The sequence below is a fragment of the Macadamia integrifolia genome, chromosome 12 (genome assembly GCF_013358625.1).
Source record: "Macadamia integrifolia cultivar HAES 741 chromosome 12, SCU_Mint_v3, whole genome shotgun sequence".
Classification (NCBI taxonomy): domain Eukaryota; kingdom Viridiplantae; phylum Streptophyta; class Magnoliopsida; order Proteales; family Proteaceae; genus Macadamia; species Macadamia integrifolia.
This window is the reverse complement of record NC_056568.1, coordinates 21,740,134-21,760,665: the sequence shown is the minus strand read 5'-3', so window position 1 is coordinate 21,760,665 and position 20,532 is coordinate 21,740,134. Positions and strand designations below refer to the sequence as shown.

Here is a 20,532-nt window from a genome sequence, read left to right as displayed (position 1 = left end):
TAGTCATAGTCCTGACTCTATTTGAAATAGGCATCTAGCCTTGGCTTGGGACCTCTCTCTTGTTTCTCCACCTTAGTATTCTTTGTTGAGGCCTACGTCTTTGAGTAGCCGTTGAGGCTAACATCCTGATCACTGGTTAGGATACCATTTTATCTCAACGACGGTTGAGGACAAGATTGCCCTTCTTTGTAATAGGGTTCAATGCTATCAATTAACAGATATATACATCACATTGTTTCAACTAAACCAGAAAGTCTGAAACATAAATTGAAACTTGCTAAAAGAAAAACTAAACGTTTCTCTTTAATGGAAATTACTTTTGTGCTGGATGGATACAAAAATTTCACGCCCATATAGTATTTCTTTTATCCAATTATATATACAAAACTAACTACTCTAACCTTATGGATAGGAAGAGAGTACATGGACAGGGACACAAGAAGAGTTTTTCCAAACCCTGGAATGCAACTTAAGCATCTCCTTGGCCTTCTCCTTGGTCTTGAGGCTACAGTCCATTTGAAGCACCAAACACAACTTGGAAACAACCCCAACTTGTAGCATCTCCAGAACAACACATGAAGTCCCAGAGAACCTCGACATCGAAGACAATATCCTCACTCCTCTATCAGTTGCCACATTTGAAACCCTAAGTATCTTCTTGGACACCACAGCAATTCCAGCTCCATGCCTTAATAACTCAGCTCTCCCTTCTGCAACCCCACATAACTGATCCAACACCACCAACAACATCTCAGAATCTCTTTTCTCTGTTGTCTCTAGGAGTATCTCAATTAACACCGAAACTGCACCAGCTTCCACGGCTTTGATCCTGTTTCGACGCCATTGACAGAGCTCAACCATGATCTGTAATGAAGCTTTAGATGCCTGTTGTGAGATCTGGTCACGCAAAACGTTCACGATCTGAACAAAGTGTTCCACTCTCAAGTTCATTAGATAAATGGGATCACAAACCTCGAACATGGATTTCAGAAGCAATGCAGCATAAGCACGAGATTGGTAGTCCCCACGTTGCAAGACCCGCATCAAGGCCTCAGTGAAGTCCTCACCATTTGATCTACTGATGATAAGTTTCTTGAGGCCAGCCTCTGAGATCTGGAGACAATAAAGAATGTAGAGAGCTTCTTCATCACTGGATCTAGTACCTATTGAGCTCTCGTTGGCTACAATTGAAGCCAAGAACTCAACTGCTCCTGCAGATTCCAAACATCTTCGGTTCCTTTCGCTTTCATTGGCGATGGATCTGAGACTTTGGAGGCATCTCATCTGATGTTGAAGGGCCTTACCCTCATTGATGAGTTTAAGGATTTGGGCTTTATCGACCGGAGGCTTTGGTGTTGGGATTGGTTCGATGCCTTTGGATGCATTGAGAGTGCACCATGCTTGGATCAATCGTCGGAGAGTGTGGTTTGGGGTCAGATCCGTATCTGACGACAAGGGTTGTTTCGTGACTGGGCATGGACTAGTGTTTTTGTTCTTCCCTGAAAATATACATCTCTCTATGGACTCCCGATCGTAGGTTATTCCGGAGGATACAGTCACCGGATCTCTCATGATTTCCAGAGAGATTGGGCAGAGAAAATAGGATGGAACATCGACTTCTTCCATCTTTAACTTGACTAATCAAAACTCAGAAAAGCTGTGGAAGAAAAGAGAAGCTCAAGATCTCAAGAGAGATCTGGAGAGTAGCATACACGAAAATATAATTGAAAACAAACAGAAACCCAGATGTCAAAATAACATTGAGAGAAAACCCAGAAAGGCGAAGAACTGTTGGGTACTTTGAGTCTTTGATCGAAGTTGTGAAGCTTAGACCTTCTTTTATATGCGAGAGAGAGAGAGAGAGAGAGAGAGAGAGAGAGAGAGATTCAAAAGGAGAAAGTCAAAAGATGGTATCTTTCTTCATGCTTATTTTTTATTTTTTTCTTTTTATTTGGGTCTTGGTACATCCGCACAGGTACAGCATCTCACTTTACGTGTGGGAAGAGTGTTTCTCTCCAGCTCGTATTGATTTTCTCTCTCAAACTTATACTTGCTTTTTTTTCTTTTTGCACCCATGTTTTCAACGTTGAATTCTGGTGCTTTTCTTAGAGGCTGCTCAAAGTGTCTATTCTTATCTTGACAAAAGAAATCCTTTTATTTTGTAATTTTGCTCAGTCTTGGATTGATGGTTTAGTCCCTTTTTGACCATCCGATTCCCGGTCCAGCTCCCTTTCATTTCGTCTGTTTAGGGTTAAAATAGAATATTCTAAGAATCCCGGTCGGATCTGGGAATCCTGACAGCCTTTTATATATATGTATTATAAGATGAAGTATGACTGTCTTCCAGAATGATAAGGAAAAAATCCAATTTGGCACATATGATATTAATTGTGTAGATGGAGTAAAATAATGTCCTTTCAAGTACGTATGGTGCTTCTACCCCAAGAAAAAAAAAAAAAAAGTACGTATGGCGTTGGTTATTATTATTATTTTTTGGTAAAAATCCTTTTCGTTTGGTGCAATGGTGTTAGTCATCAGTCATCTTGGTTTTTTCTAAGTAAATAGGGTTGAGGTTTCATACAATTCATAAAGTACCGTGATAATGTCAAATTATGGTTAAATTAATACTGAGGTCATGAAGCACATGTCCATGGAATTTGAACATAACAGTACTTTGAGATAATTCAACCAAAAAAAGACAAATTTAAGACAGACAAGTGAAAGAAAACATATCTTATATTTACTCAAATTCTTGTATTCTAAACATGTTTTTATTTTTTTCATAAAAGAAAATTTTCACCTCTCTTTCTCTTCTTGATCATTATTTTAGATATTTAAATTACCCTAGTCTCCCATCCCCTTAAGCAACAATTTACTCCTGTTGTTCCACTCTGGCATCTCCCCTTGCCTCCACACCCTAGGCACATGCCCCCTAGGCACGTTCACCGACGCAAGCAAATGGGAGTACGAATGGATGGAGGAGAAACGGTATTTGTGGTGTGGAGTGTGGACATCCTGAAGCTGATATAAACCACCCTTATTCTGGCCTTGGAGCAGGACATTCCCTGAGAATCGATCCTTAATACAACAGAAAGTGGGAGGAAATTCAAATACCACATCATTATCACGAATAAACTGGGATAGTGAAAGCAGGTTCTTCTTGATATGGGGAACATGATAAATATGGAGAAGATGAAATGAAGAACAAGGTGTATACAGTTTGGAAGATCCAATCTGCATGATAGTCAAACCTAAACCATTAGCGATGCGGACTTGATCAAAACTAGTATAATCTGATCGAGTGCTCAGATTAGCCATATTAGATGTCAAATGGTGTGTAGACCCAGAGTCGGGATACCAATAGGGGTTAGGCGCCAAAGATGGAGCATCATAGAAGCCGGCAGGCTGTTGTGGAGAAGAGGGCCGTGGGGCAGCATACGTGGCATTTGGTGGAGCATGAGCCAGGTGAGTCTGGGGTGGGGGTTGAATTCCAATCTGGTACAATTCCGTGAAATACCATAATCAGGGGGTGACACGTGTATTGATACCAATGCAATGGTCCATATCTGGTACAACTAATAAAACCTTAAATCAGTGAAGAGTCATTTAAATCAGATATGGACAATTGCATTGGTATCAATACACATGTCACCCCCTGAAGGTGGTATTTCACGGAATTGTACCAGATCTGAATTGCAGACGATTTTTTTCCCTGGGGCGGACCAGCAGGTTAGCAGCCGGATTGAAGCGATTATAACATTGAATGGTAGAGTGTCCTTGTCGATTGCATACCTGACAGGTAATATGAGGCCGATTGTCCTACAATTGAGAGGATGAACAACCATAACCTTTCCCGTGACCTCGTCGAGTGCCTTTTCCACGGCGAGAGGTCTGCTGATTAGTATAAGCAGAGGAATGGGCAGCAATGTTAGCAGTGATAGAGGTGTCCGACTGTGCTTCAGTAAGATGACTTTGGAGTAAGACTTCTTGATTAAAGAGGAGACTGAGCAATTCATCAAGGGCAATCGGATCGAACGAGAAGTGACCGAGGAGACAAAGGCAACATACTCAGGGCCAAGTCCATTGAGAATATTGAGGACAAATTGGTTATCTGAGACGGGGTTCGCAGCAGCAGCAGCAAGTTGGTCAGCCAATGTTTTGGCCTTTTGAACATAGTCGGCCATGGCAAGAGAACCTCTCTTGAGAGAACGCAACTGAAATTTGAGCGGCATGAACTAGGCTTTAGATTATGGGCATATAACTTCTCAACTTTGCGCCAGACAGCATTGGATGTGTCTAAGCCAACAATATTGGAGAACACAGATTCTGTGAGAGGGGAAAGAATACAGCAAAGTATAAGCTGGTCTTGATGTTGCCATGTAGTGAACGCAGAGTTATCAATGGATTGGGTTAAAGAAGAGGAGATAGTTAGGTAGGGGCAGAGGTATTTGGACCGGTCAAGTTTAATATGAAGAATGTGGGAGATATTTCCTAAGGCAAATGGAGTAGAGATGGTGGATGGAGCATTGGTAGATTGAGATGAGGGAGGCGAGAGAGCTATGGTGGATGAGGAGACGGGAACGGCAGATGAAGATGCCATGGTAGAGAAAAAGACGTGCTTAGCGAGAATCCCATGTTGGTTCTGATACCATGAAAGAGTAACTGTAGAATGGGTTTTCTCACATTATCTCATGTGAGTTCCCTTGTATTTTTAACTGCATAATCAGTTACACAAGATTGAGTTTGTTTACAATATGTAGGTGTAGACGAGAGTTTGCAATACGTAAGTGTGGATGAGAGTCCTAAGCAAGGATGGAGTTGTTATGGAGATTGGTTGTCCAGGTCATCCCTTATCATGGTGGATGATGTGGATTGCTGACTTGTTCTATTAGAGACCTTGTTAGAGTCCATGAAGTTTGGATACCCTTCTGCCCTTGCATTGCTTTAATCCAATCTATGTTCATGATCAAGCTTAGTCTTTGGGGACCTATGTTTATTGAAATTATTAGAAAATTCTCTAGAAAGCGTCAGATAACAACAAATTCCCCCATTGCTTTTATCCATTCTCTTGCATGTTATGAGCAGAGAGGGCATGGAGCTAGGCAGGGTGTATGCCATTCATAGACCAAATATAAGAGTAAGAGGGCACCTTATAAGGGTATTAATTAGTTCTGTTCCGATTAATTGGTTTTCTTCTAATTATGTTTTAAGGTATTAAAGGTAGAAATCATAATTGAACCATTTATTAAATGGTTTAGATATCCCAAATTGAACTGATTAATAAATGGTTCCTACCAGTTAAACGGTTTACCTGTATCAGTTTGATTTTGCTGGTGTTTCGAGTACACATTTAACAGACAAATCATTTAATAGATTCAGCACGAAAATGAATGATGAGAATAGCTGGGTATTTTTTATAGACAGGTATTAAATACTATTAAGGAAAAAAAATTCTAACCACAATAAAAAAACGAATAATTAAATATGAATCAACCCTAAGGAACTAATTGGCAAAGACCAACACCACACAATTAAGAGGTCATAAGTTCAACTCTACCAGAGCCTTATCTATTAAAAAAAAAAATAAAAAAATTGAAGCATTGAAGCGTAGAAGTCACACTACGGAACCCTCTCCCTATGTTCTTGTATTATAATTCTCAATTTTCTGATATATTCTTATTCAGGTCGAATTGGAATCGGTCCCAAGAATCGTAGTATTTTTTTTATTTTGTATTCTTTTTCCTGAAACTGACCTATTCAGGGAATTTTGGCTTGAATATTCCAATTCAAAATGAGGGAAATCAGGATCGGTCCCTGATTAATCAGCAATTTAGTGGTTTCGATTTAAATGATTCAATTCAATTCCAATGTGTATTTCACTCTCATAGGCTATGTTTAGTTGCAAGGAAAATTTAACAGGAATAGAACTGAAATTTTCAAACTTGAAGACGAAACTTTATAATCATTAATTACCCCATATGATTGTATAAATTACTTAATTTGCTTACGATATTTAATATTTAATAATGATACATGTAATTTTTATTTTTAATTTTATAGCAAAGTGTTTTGGATACAAAGCAAAGTGAAATCTCATATCCAATTATATTCAAATGATTTAGAGTTACTAGTATAGTCACATTGGGGTTATAATTACAAAAAAGGCAAGACATCCTTGTCCGTTTCCACAACAGCCAATGGAAAAGAATACAGAGACATCTAGATGGGGGACAACACTGTCTTCTCATGCCTACCTATACGAAGAGACACACAAGTGGATAGAATTCTATTCTAAGAATGATAGTTTCCCTTCCATCCAAACAGAGTCATTATCTTTGAAAGTGGAAGCCTGGCCTTTGCGATTGCGTTGGATACTTGCATTATACTTTTACCCAGTTAAAACCACATGCGTTTCAGAAGAAACGTCAGTGTAGTCTTTAACAATTAAGACTCCTTTTGAACCAGCAAGGATGAAGGAAAGCGTGGGTGTGTGTGTGTGAGACTGTGAGACTGTGAGGTCCCAAATAAGGGCAACAACACAGTCAAGGAAAGAGCAAGGACTCCACAAAATAGAAGATGCATGGAGAGCGGATCATCTGCTCGTACAAGCAGATGATTCAAACTGCCCGTACGGTAAATAGGTGCCATGTGTCCAACCTCCTTACGGAGGTAACCTCCCATTAATTCTTTTACTCAAAATTTCAATCTTTTTTATTTTCCCTATTTTTGAGGAATTGAACTTATTCAGATTTTATTTACCTTTTTTATCTCCTCTATTTGTGGGGAGATTCAAATCGTGGATATCTTCCTCATCTTTTTATATATATCCCAATCATCACTTTGTTAATCATATGTGACTGAAAATCATTACGAGCAATATTATAGTAATCGGACTCATCAACCCATCTCCCCTCATTTGTCCCACTTTAATTGGAATTGAACGTTAGAAAAACAATCTCTTAAGATTAACTATTACCAATTTTCATTATATATATATATATATATATATATTTTCCTTTTCAATTTTATCTCCAAAAATCTCAAATGGAGTAGTATCCTCCACGTCTCTCTCTCCTCTTTGTTTTTCTCCACTTTTAAACCTGTTTTAGTAACTGAAGTATCGTTTTCTTCGTTTTCAATTTGAGAGAAAAATTAGCTAAAGTACGCTTATTTCTAGCCACAAATATATGTTTGATGGATGTACAAAGGCATATCCAGAAACTTAAAATTGAAGTTGCAGAACGAATCCAATAAAATCATTAAGGAAGAAAATATTGGAAGGGATTTATTAGGGGAATTTACTGTCAATCTCCTATACTCAGATGGATTGATGAGTTCGATTACTATACCCATGCTTGTAATGGTTTTCAGTCATACATGTACTCACACATGATCAACAAAGTGATGGTCGAGAATCTTAATGAGAGAGAGAGAGAGAGAGAGAGAGAGAGAGAGAGAGAGAGAGAGAGAGAGAGAGAGAGACGTGAAAGATATTCACGATTTGAAACTCCACACAAATAGAGGAGATAAAAAATTTTAATAAAATTGAATAATTTCAAATTCTTCAAAAATAGGGAAAATAAAAAAAAGATTTAAAATTTTGAATAACAAAAATAATGGAAGGTCATCTCCGTAAAGAGGTTGGACACATGGCACCTATTTACCGTATGAGCAGATGATTTAAACTACTCGTACAAGCAGATGATCCGCTCTCAGATGCATGGCTGCGTGTGATTCAAAACTTGAAGTTGAATGTTAAAAAAAAAATTCAAGACACGAGTTAGAGAGAGAAACTTCCTTTTTAGAATTTTTCGAGAGAGAAAATCAGATGGAGTGAGAGTGAAGGACATGCCAAAGAAGACTCAGGATAATTGAGACCTTGTACTAGTACCAAGACTCAATCATGCAATTAATTATATGGAGCCCTAGGGCAAAATAGTTGATGTTAGATGAGTTGGGTTAATAGGAATTGTCACTCAAAACAAGGCACTCCTTAAGAAACTCGGTTGGAAACTGTTAATGAAACTGAGTCTTTTTGAGTTAAAATCATGAGAGCCAAATATTTTTCTTACATTTCAATCTTTGATCCCATGATCTTGAAAAACATGGTTCATGGATTTCGAACAGTATGATTTAGATTATCCCCTCCCCCAAAAAATAGTTCGCTTAAAATTCAAACCGTTTTCTTTTGGTTTGATCCTTGGGTTTCAACTTTTCCCTCATTTCAGATTCCTTTGTTGAACCCCTTGATGCATCTCAACTTTATTATTGATTCTCTTATCACTAATTACTACTGGAATGTGGGTCATTTGGCTTCTATCAATGTCAGTAATATTATCAGAGATGATTAAAGATTCCCTTTTCTCCTCAACCCCATACTTGGGCACCATTTGATAAAGTTTCTGTTGTTTCTGTGTCTAGAAACAGCAGGAACGACTTTTCATGTTTTTGGAACAAAAATGGATTTTTTGGTGTTTGATAAACCTGTTTCTCGAAATGTTTTTTTACAGACATAATGCCACTAAAAAACCCAATTGTATCATCAGATGCCCAAAAGAGAGAGAGTGTTTGGTTGCCTCTTTTTAGGTTTAAATAGTTGAGAGATTTATCGGGCTCAACAACATTTTTCTTCTCTCAAATTCATTTTTAGAAACGACGAAACAAGTCCGACGTGTTTCGTCAAAGTCGTTTCTAGAATTGTAAATATGTATAAATTTTGATTTATGTTTCTAGAAATGAGTGAAATGGAACAACTTTGGGCCCATTTGATAACGTTTCAAGAAACGCGTTTCTGCATTTTTTGTGTCCAGAAACGGTAGAAACGGAATAAAAAGCATTCAATAAAATTGTTTCGTTTCACTTGTTTTTAGAAATAGAAATAGAAATTTCTACCTATTTATGGTTCAAGAAATGACCCAGGCGAAACAAGTTCGCCATTTCTGTAAATGACTCGTGGCCATTCTTTCACTGGTTACTATCGACTTCCAGAAACATGACTTGTCAAATACCTTCAATTCCATTTTTATTTATAGAAATGAAAATTTATGTTTCTGCCATTTCTTAAAACATAAACAGCAAAAATGTTATCAAACGGGCCCTTTATCAAATGATTTTTAGGCTGTTTCTCCGTTTCTGGGAACAAGAAAATGCCGAAACGACAGAAATGAAACTTAATGCAGAAACGACAGAAATGAAACTTTGTCAAATGGTGCCTTGGTGGTGTACTCTCTTGAAAGATGGTAGTTACTCTACCTGTTTCGCATCTAAATTCTTAACTAATTCTTCTCCTTCAAAATAGGTGAGACATGAGAAAAATGATACTCTTTCTCTCCCCCTTTTATTGGTGGAAATTTTTATGGAAACTTAGTATCCATCCAAAATTCAAGATTTTTCTTTCGAGAACACATAAGGAATATCGGTAAGAGATATCTTTGGAAAATAGTTGGAAATTGACAAATCAAGCATTTTTTTGTGATCATGATAATAAAACTATTTTTCATCTATTTATTTCTTGTGAGTTTGCTGATAATTTAGGCTGCAGGTCCATTAAGTCTATGTCGTAAATGTTTTAATGTGCAAATTTTAATGGATGTTGTGAAGCAGATCTTATTTCATTCCCACTTATCCAAATCTGATCTAACTTGGTGTTTCAAGGTGTTTGCAATAACAGACTATTTCTTATGGTCGCATAGAAATAGAATTATTGCCAAAAAGATTTAACTCCAACCCTGAATCTATTATGCACAATGTAAATCAATGGATCACAGATCTTAAATTGCTCCCATCTATTAATTTTGATGATTTTGTCTACTCCATTATAGATGATCCAGAAAGCATATTTGGAAGATGCCCATCTCTTCCTTTCTTGAACTAAACCTATCCTAGTTTGTATTGATACTACTAATATTTTGAAAACAGAATCAGGATGGACTTTTGGTATTCTACTCCAGGGATGATTTCAGATAATCAAGCTAGGATCCTCAACAGCTAAGAAACATGTGGAGACTGAAACTTTCTCAAATGCTCTATGTACAATGATAGAATTGTCGAATTTCATTTTCATCCAATAACAAACTTAAAAATTTTAAAATACATAAGATTTGGGTGTGTCCTATAAATAACTGACATATTGTGTTACAATGGTAAAAAATGTATGACTAAAAATTTTGTAATATGACGGTGGAGAGTGATATAACCCTAATCCCAATGAATGGTAAACATCTTTATCCTCATTGAAAATTACTTTTACGAAGAGTCCTAGTCTGTTGTGTGGCGACAAGTCCCAATCGAATGTGATGGTTTTAACCTAATCTTATTTTAGCTTAGTCTCCTAACATGTGTCGATTACCCATTAATGGATTGATTTCATGTATATCACCATCCATTGTAATTTTGAACTAATACTAGTATGTCATAGTTCAATTGGTCTATCTCCCCCAATATATATAATAATCCTTACATTAATCTCTCATTTTTTGGATGATATGGGCTTGAGAAAAGTTTAAATTCAGGTAACCAGTCAATAGATAACTCGAAGGATCTGACCAATGGCTCATGGCAGGTGGTGAGAGTGGATTGTAGTGCATTTGAAAAGGATATCCCACCAAAACTGTTGTAGAAAATAGAATAACAACTACTGAAATCATTTCCATCACAGGATGATAAGTCGACCAATTCAAACTCAAGGAGTTGAAGAAACTCTAAGCTGGACATTGTCTCTTGTCCCTGTCGGTTGTAAACTATATTGTAGTTCAAATATTCAAATCTTTATCCTATCATCACAAGCATTATAAATACAAAAGGGAGTTTTATTTATTTATTTATCAAAGCTATGTACTTGCTGAGAGCACTTATAAAATATAGGCGAATTCTTTTTTTTGTGGGGGATTATGGACCCTATAGCCCCTCTGCTTGTGCGTGGACTAATGAGAGTGTACAAAGAAGCATCAATAAAGGTGTTATTTTTCATTTCATAGGTGGCAGATTGATCATTTCACCCTTCACGTGTCTGGGCGCTGGGGCCACACCCCCACAAAATTTTTTTTTCCAAAATATAATATTCAAGATTAATACCATATGAATATTCTCATCAAGATATATATGATTACAATGTCATACTATACGAGTTATCAAAATACCCTACTATAGAAAAATGCCACCTATCATATCATACTATATATTAATTAAATTTCAGTCACTTGGAACATTGGACCTATAATGGAAATAGTTGAACATCGGTTGTTAAAGACTCTTTCAGGTTCAACCATTGAGCCAAATGGTGGAATAGTCTGATGGTTTTTGAGGAATTCTCTAGTTCTTTTGTTCTCCTGCACCTTTTTCAAGTCGGTCTGGGGTGGTATTCTTTCGAAATATTGGCTTGCTCCAAGAGGTGGAAAAAAACTTGGCTGTTGCCTGGGTTGTAGCTAAGTTCTTGCAACCCCTACTATCTTAGGGGTAGGGGTGAAAAATTTCACCATAGGAGCGTATTTTCAAACTTGCCCCTGGTATTCTATTTCCTTCTGCTACCAGGGTTGCAATTACTTATTTGTAACCTGGGCAGCAACGATCCTTCTTTTTAACAGAGAATGGAGGTGGATTTCAAAAGCTTTTAAGGGCAAGTCTTCTTCTGATATTCTTGGGAAGTTGTCTTTTAGTACAATGATTCATCACATCTAGTAGGAGAGAAATAAAAGGAGATGGACTACCTCATCATGTACAATTGAGCAAGTTTGGAGAGAGATTTATTTTGAGATTAGAAACAAAATCCTTCACAAATGTACTGTTAGTCCTGAGTCCTGACCCGATTAGAGATAGGCATGTAGCCTTGGCTTGGGACCTCTCTCCTGTTTCTCCACCCTAGTTTGGATGTTCCCCCATTTTTGTTGATTGTATTCTCCCCTCCTTGGTTTTGTTTTTGATGTATCCTTCTTGTTGGTTGTTTGTCACCCCATTAGTATTCTTTTTAATATGGTTCAATGCTATCAATTAACAGATATATACTACATCTCATTGTTTGAACTAAACCAGAAAGTCTGAACCATAAATTAAAACTTGCTAAAAGAAGAAGCAAAAACGTTTCTCTTTAATGGAAATTACTTTTGTGCCGGATGGACACAAAATTTCATGCAGATGTATTTCTTTTATCCAATTATGTATACAAAACTAACTACTCTCAGCTTATGGATAAGAAGAGATTACATGGACAGGGACACAAGAAGAGTTTTTCCAAACCCTAGAATGCAACTTAAGCATCTCCTTGGCCTTCTCCTTGGTCTTGAGGCTACAGCCCATCTGAAGCACCAAACACAACTTGGAAACAACCCCAACTTGTAGCATCTCCTGAACAACACATGAAGTCCCAAAGAATCTCGACATCGAAGACAATATCCTCACTCCTCTATCAGTTGCCACATTTGAAACCCTAAGTATCTTCTTGGACACCACAGCAATTCCAGCTCCATGCCTTAATAACTCAGCTCTCCCTTCTGCAACCACACATAACTGATCCAATACCACCAACAACATCTCAGAATCTCTCTTCTTTGTTGTCTTTAGGAGTATCTCAATTAACACCGAAACCGCACCAGCTTCCACGGCTTTGATCCTGTTTCGACGCCATTGACAGATCTCAACCATGATCTGAATGAAGCCTTAGATGCCTGTTGCGAGATCTGGTCACGCAAAACGTTCACTATCTGAACAAAGTGTTCCACTCTCAAGTTCATTAGATAAATCGGATCACAAAGCTCGAACATGGATTTCAGAAGCAATGCAGCTTAAGCACGAGATTGGTAGGTCCCATGTTGCAAGACCCGCATCAAGGCCTCAATGAAGTCCTCACCATTTGATCTACTGATGATAAGTTTCTTGAGGCCAGCCTCTGTGATCTGGAGACAATAAAGAATGTAGAGAGCTTCTTCATCACTGGATCTAGTACCACTCGTGCCTTCATCATCGTTAGCTAAAATTGAAGCCAAGAACTCAACTGCTCCTGCAGATTCCAAACATCTTCGGTTCCTTTCGCTTTCATTGGCGATGGATCTGAGACTTTGGAGGCATCTCATCTGATGTTGAAGGGCCTTACCCTCATTGAGGAGTTTAAGGATTTGGGCTTTATCGACCGGAGGCTTTGGTGTTGGGGTTCGTTCGATGCCTTTGGAAGCATTGAGAGTGGACCATGCTTGGATCAATCGTCGGAGAGTGTGGTTTGGGGTCAGATCCGTATCTGACGACAAGGGTTGTTTCGTGACTGGGCATGGACTAGTGTTTTTGTTCTTCCCTGAAAATACACATCTCTCTATGGACTCCCGATCGTAGGTTATTCCGGAGGATACAGTCACCGGATCTCTCATGATTTCCAGAGAGATTGGGCAGAGAAAATAGGATGGAACATCGACTTCTTCCATCTTTAACTTAACTAATCAAAACCCAGAAAAGCTGTGGAAGAAAAGAGAAGCTCAAGATCTCAAGAGAGATCTGGAGAGTAGCATACACGAAAATATAATTGAAAACAAACAAGATGTCAAAATAACATTGAGAGAAAACCCAGAAAGGCGAAGAACTGTTGGGTACTTTGAGTCTTTGATCGAAGTTGTGAAGCTTAGACCTTCTCTTATATGAGAGAGAGAGAGAGAGAGAGAGAGAGATTCAAAAGGAGAAAGTCAAAAGATGGGAAAAAAATCGTCTGCAACTATGATCTCATACAATTCCGTGAAATACCACCTTCAAGGCTGACACGTGTATTGATATCAATGCAATGATCCAGATCTGATTTAAATGACTCTTCACTGATTTAAGGTTTTATTAGTTGTACCAGATTTGGACCATTGCATTAGTATCAATACACGTGTCATCCCCTAAAGATGGTATTTCACGAAATTGTACGAGATCGAGATTGCAGACGATTTCAACCCCAAAAGATGGTATCTTTCTTCATGTTTTTTTTTTTTTTCTTTTTTCTTTTCTTTTTGTTAGGTTCTTGGTACATCCGCACAGGTACAACATCGCACTTTACGTGTGCGAAGGGTGTTTCTCTCCATCTCGTATTGACTTTCTCTCAAAATCATGCTTGTCTTTTTTTTTTTTTTTTCTAATTCGCACCCATGTTTTCTACGTTGAATTCTGGTGCTTTTCTTAGATGCTGCTTAAAATGTCTTTCTTATCTTGACAAAAGAAATCTTTTTATTTTGTAATTTTGCTCAGTCTTGGATTGATGATTTATTCCCTTTTTGACCATCCGATTCCCGGTCCAGCTCCCTTTCATTTCGTCTGTTTAGGGTTAAAATAGAATATTCTAAGAATCCCGGTCGGATCTGGGAATCCTGACACCCTTTTATATGTCTGTATTATGAGATGAAGTATGACTGTCTTCCAGAATGAGAAGGAAAAAATCCAATTTGGCACATATGATATTAATTGTGTAGATGGAGTAAAACATTGCCCTTTCAAGTACCTATGGGGTTAGTTATTATTATTATTATTATTAACTTTTTTTTTTTTTTGGTAAAAATCCTTTTCTTTTGGTGCAATGATGTTAGTCATCAGTCATCGTGGTTTTTTCTAAGTAAATAGAGTTGAGGTTTCATACAATTCATAAAGTACCGTGATAATGTCAAATTATGGTTAAATTAATACTGAGGTCATGAAGCACATGTCCATGGAATTTGAACATGACAGTACACCACCCAAACAATACTTTGAGACAATTCAACCACAAAAAGAAAAATTTGAGACAGACAAGTGAAAGAAAACATACCTTATATTTACTCAAATTCTTGTATTCTAAACATACTAAATATGTTTTTATTTTTTTCATAAAAGAAAATTTTCACTTCTCTTTCTCTTCTTGATCATTATTTTAAATATTTAAATTACCCTAGTCTCCCATCACCTTCAGTAGCAATTTACTCCCGTTGTTCCACTCTGGCATCTCCCCTTGCCTCCACGCCCTAGGCACATGCCCCACCAACATCTGTGCTCTTTTTTTTTGGTAAAGGGATTATTTACTGATCATAAGTATGTACATGTCCAGCCTATAGCTTCAGATAGATAAAAATCATATTTCTGCCCTCAATTGTGCCAATATAAAAATATAATTGAAGATGTAAAGGTCCCCAATTTCTATTCGTCTCTTCCATATGGATATCATAGTATCTACTAACCTATTCAAACTCGCACTTATATAGTTCACAGTGGGAGAAAGAAATGAGGAAGGGGTCTATATGGCACTATTGCCATTCCAAATTATTGTTTCTGAAATTCGAGCTGCATGATCCGGGCTTGAGATTGTGGGGCATATAACTTCTCAAGTTTTAGCCAGACAGCAGGGGACATGTCTAAGCCAACAATATTGGAGAACACAGATTCTGTGAGAGTGGAAAGAAGACAGCAAAGTATAAGCTGGTCTTGATGTTGCCATGAAGTGAACTACAATGGATTGGGTTGAAGAAGAGGAGATAGTAGGGGAGGGACAAGGGTAAGAACCATCGACAAACCGGAGATATCCGTGAAGTCGAATTAACGAGAGGAATTGAGCACGCCAAAGGAGGTAGTTGGATCGGTCAAGTTTAATTTGAAGAATATGGGAAATATTTCCCAAGGAAAATGGAATAGAAATGGTGGATGGAGCATTGGTGGATTGAGATGAGGGAGATAAGAGAGTTGTGGTGGATGAGGAGACGAGAAGGGAAAATGACGATGCCATGGTAGAGAAAAAGACGTGCTTAGCGAGAATCCTAGGTTGGCTCTGATACCATGAAAGAGTAACTGTAGAATGGGTTTTCTCACATTATCTCATGTGATTTCCCTTGTATTTATAATTGCATAATCAGTTACACAAGATTGAGTTTGTTTACAATATGTAAGTGTAGATGAGAGTTTACGATACGTAAGTGTGGATGAGGGTCCTAAGCAAGGATGGAGTTGTTATGGAGATTGGTTGACCATATCATCCCTTGTCATGGTGGATGACGTGGATTGCTGACTTGTTCTATTATACCCCCTCAAGCGTAACTGGAGATCCACGAGAGTAAGCTTGGAACGAAGAGCAGCAAACCGAGAGACAGCAAGGGGCTTCGTCATGACATCTACGGTTTGATCTTATGTAGGAATGAACCAAACTTCCAAGAGCTTGTTGGCAACTTGATCATGAATGAAGTGGTAGTCTATTTCCACGTGCTTGGTTCGCACATAAAAGACGGAATTGGCGGCGAGGTAGGTTACTCCAATATTGTCACGCTAAATGATGGGGGAGCGAGGAGGAGAGTAAACAAGATCTCGAAGGAGATACTGTAGCCATAGTAACTCAGAAGCAGAGTTTGCCAGACCTTGGTATTCAGACTCAGTACTAGAGCGGGCCATGATAGGTTATTTCTTAGAGCTCCAGGAGACTAAATTGGGGACCAAAAAAATTGTAGAATCCACGAGTGGATTTCCGATCATTAGGGCAACCGGCCCAATCAGCATCGGTGAAGGCAGTAAGTGCAGGAGACCGCATGGGTTGAAGAAAAATTCCATGATGAATGGTTGCCTTCAAATAATGGAAAATTTGTTTGACAGCCATCCAATGATTTGTAATAGGACTATGCATGAATTGGCAAAACTTGTTCATAGAGAAGGATAGGTAAGGGCTTGTAAGGGTAAGATATTGGAGAACGCCTACCGTGCTTCGATACAAAGTAACATTAGAGAGGGGTTGGCTAGATTCCTTAGATAATTTGGATGCAGACAGTGCCATTGGAGTTGAACAATGTTTGGCATCAATCATGTTGTTACGTTGGAGTAGGCTGGCTGCATACTTGGATTGGGTGAGATGTAATCCCTTAGATGTTCTATGTGTTTCAATGCCCAAAAAATAGTTTAACGCACCAAGATCTTTGATGGCAAACTCTTGGTCAAGTGTGGAAATAAGAGATGAAATCGCATTAAAGTCACTGCCTGTAATTATTATGTCGTCTACATAGATTAGTAGTAGTAAAATCTGTGTGGAAGAGTGGTGAATAAATAGTGACGAGTCTGCCTGCGGGGTCTTGAACCCAAGAGAAAGGAGAAATGTGCTAAGGCAATGATACCAGGCCCTAGGGGCTTGTTTGAGACTGTACAGAGCTTTGTGAAGCTGGCACACATGATTGGGATAGCGAGAGTCAACATATCCCTAGGGTTGGTGCATGTAGACCTGCTCATTGAGGGTGCCATGAAGAAATGCATTTTAGATGTTAAGTTAACGTAACGTCCAATTGTATGTAACAACAATAGATTAGACAACCTTAATTATAGCAGGCTTAACGACTGGGTTGAATGTTTCATAATCTAATCCGGCTTGTTGAGTGAACCCCTTGGCAAGGAGGCGTGCTTTATAACGGTCTAAGGTGCCATCAGCTTTTGTTTTGATCCAATAGATCCACTTCCAAATGACCAAATTCATTGAAGGATGAGAATGGACCAATTCCCATGTTCCATTACGAAGTAGTGTTGTTTTATGGTCATCCTTATTTGCAACCCGACCACGTGGCGGTGATGACGTGACCAGTTTGGGTGACAATGATGGAAATGATGACATGGCAGTGTTCAGTGTCACCAATGAGATAACATAATGGCATGGTATGCATGGAATGGTTTGATACATCCTTAGTAGGTGGTGCGGGTTTCTGGCTCAAAACTGATACTATTTATGCTCGGGGGCATTTTCGATAATGAAAATGACATTTTTGGAAGATCATTTATTCATGAGAAAGATAGATTATAATTTACCTAGTCCATTGCATTTAATTTCGTCACATTCCGATACCGTATGAAGAAGTTACGATATTTGTGAAAATCAAGGGTAATTTTGACATTGAATTTTTTTTTTTAAAGGAAGTGTTCTCCATGTAATGATACGACAAAAATTCAATCTTTCCAACGTTTTTTATTTCATCGTGTTTTGATTCCGTATGAGAAAGATGCGTCATTGGAAAAGTCTAGGGGCATTTTAGTCATTCTATATTACTGAGTCAAATGATCGGATCTTTTGAAAAGTTGTAGAACGTCCAGTCATGGTTCCATCACACTTCATTTCATCTCAATCGGATATCATATGAAAATTTTATAAGTGTTTCCGTGAAGCAGGTTCGAAAATCCAAACCGAAAATCCATCAGTTACTCTCGGTGTTGGGTGGATTTTTCGGAATTTATTTTTGAAATTTGAAGGGCTTTTGTGTAATTTCAAGATTTTGAAGGTCTGAGTTGTAGGGGATCTTTAAGCACTGAAATATATGGAGGCAGGGGCTTGATTGTAATAAAAGAGAATATAGGGTTGTACAATGGAGGGTTCAGATGAAGCCATGTAGGCCTTATTCTCATCTAACGGCTGCTGAACTTAGGCACTAACAAGACGGTTAAGATTCCTATGCGAAGATCCTCATTGGTGAAGTGCATCGGACATCATGGTGTGGCACCTTACCATATTGAGTCTTGATTGTGTGTAGCGCATGTGCATAGAATCTATAAAGAGATTCTTCATGTCTTGATCTGAGCCAATCATATCAGATCGGTTCCGATCTAACGGTCAAGATCGATGGAGCTTTATTAAAGTTAGCAGACAGTGTACCGTGAAACTCACTACACCAACCAATTGGTGATCGACAACGCGTCTGACAATGTCAGCGAGTGCGTCATGATGACGTCATCTTTGACTTTGTAAGATTCAAATCTAATAGTTTAGATCTATTGTCCGTTGGTTTAATCGGATGGCTTAGATTATAAGATCTTTTAGATGAGAACTACGGTCAGATTTCGCCCCTGTTGCGTGCGCCACCGGCGTAGCCTACGCCACTCCTACGAAGATTCTATTTCAAGCTATCTCATTGCTTCAGCTTCAAATGGTCATATCTCCCTCAATTTAACTCGGATTTGGGTGAACCAAGTTGCTACTTCTTCGTTTTTTTAAGCCCTACACTATGAAAGTAAGAAAAATGAGTTTTCAGTGAAGAAAATCTATGGTTTTGGAAAGAGAAGCTTCCCCCTCTTTGTTGGTCCTTGAATGAACATGAATACTTGATGATAAAATGTTCTTAGGCCATTAAAGGAGGTAAAAGAGGTGGTTGAGGTGTGTTAATGATACATTAACTCAAAACCAAGGAGAAAGAGAAGAAAGCAAGGATGTGTTTGCTTTGAAGAGAAAGAAGCCAAGGAGAAAGAAGGTGTGAGCACCAAACTTGTCAGTACAAGTTTTCAGTCATCCCAGAAAATCGGTTGTGAGATTCTCTAATCTTTGATTTACATTATATGTATGTATGTATGTTAGGGTTAGTTGTGGATGAATGTATACATGATAGGTTAGTTGTGGATGTACATGCTAGGCAGAGCTTGACTGTAGGGCATTAACATAAGCCTAAATTTACTGTATTATTTATTGAGTGCTTAGTAGGTGCTAAGCACCGGGAGTGGGTGCTACACATTGTACCAGCACTACAAGTGCCATCTTAGCTTCGGTTTGAGAAAATTGGGTGTGGGTGTTTCCGACTATGGGTACAGTCAAAAGTAGTGTATTAAGTAGGTACGAAGCCTTTACAGGCACTACTCCGGGGATGTAGGTAAATTATCGAACCTCGTAAAAGCCCTGTGTTATGGGTGCTTGTTGTTTGCATTTTATATTGAAGTACGTGAAATGTAGAATGGGTGTGCACACTTGGAAGTGCCTATGAGAGGCTGAGTGTGCATATGACTGTATGCAAATAGGGACAGGTATATCAGATTTTTCTTGGTCAGACATCAAACAGGTTTTTGGGGATCAGAATTAGACTCATTGATTCACCCCCACTCTCAGTGGCTGCCGGTTTACAATAATTGGTATCAGAGCTGATACTCAGTGATAGTTTGATCAATAACTGAGTGATCCAAAGGTAGTGGCAGTGACAGTATGCTAGGTGAAGGATATTCAGAACATGCACCAAAGTTTGATGGATTTGATTTTATCTTGTGGAAGAGGAGAATGCAGTCGCACCTAGGTTCACTAAGTTATGATGTTTAGGCATCAGTTCTGATTAGGTACAAGGAACCTGAAGGAGGTACGATTGACAATGAAACTAAGAAGGCTTATTGTTACAATCAAAAGGCTGTGAATGCAATATTCTTAGCATTAGATAAGAGTGTGATGACTCAGGTAATGGATTGTGACTCAACCAAAGATATCTAGGGAAGACTGAAGAGTATTTATGAAGGAGATGAAAAGATAAAGAAAGCAAAACTTCAGACCTTCAGAGGCCAGTTTGAAAGTCTACTAATGCAAGAGGGAGAGAATATTGATACCTATATAATCAGGGTAAATGAAGTGGTCAATTCTATTAGGGGTTTGGGAGCCAATCTAGAGGATTCAGTTGTTTGTCAGAAAATCCTGAGATCTTTGTTGTCCAAGTATGACTCCAAGGTGTCAGCTATTGAAGAGGCAAAGGACCTAGACACTATCACTCTTGATCAAGTGCATGGCACTTTCACAGCTCTTGAAATGAGATGGAAAATAGGCAAGTCCACTGACAAACAAGCTACTTTCAAGGC

At 38.4% G+C, this 20,532-nt stretch overlaps 1 protein-coding gene and 1 pseudogene across 1 annotated transcript; both read right to left on the bottom strand.

Annotated features, from left to right (window-relative positions):
• Positions 1-274: 274 nt before the first annotated feature.
• Positions 275-1,793, bottom strand: LOC122058371 (E3 ubiquitin-protein ligase PUB23-like). The gene has a single exon (XM_042621031.1). The coding sequence runs from the start codon at positions 1,624-1,626 to the stop codon at positions 403-405; it is 1,224 nt and encodes a 407-aa protein (XP_042476965.1). The 5' UTR covers positions 1,627-1,793; the 3' UTR covers positions 275-402.
• Positions 1,794-12,177: 10,384 nt separating this feature from the next.
• LOC122057082 lies at positions 12,178-13,510 on the bottom strand (annotated as a pseudogene).
• Between the last annotated feature and the right edge of the window lie 7,022 nt (positions 13,511-20,532).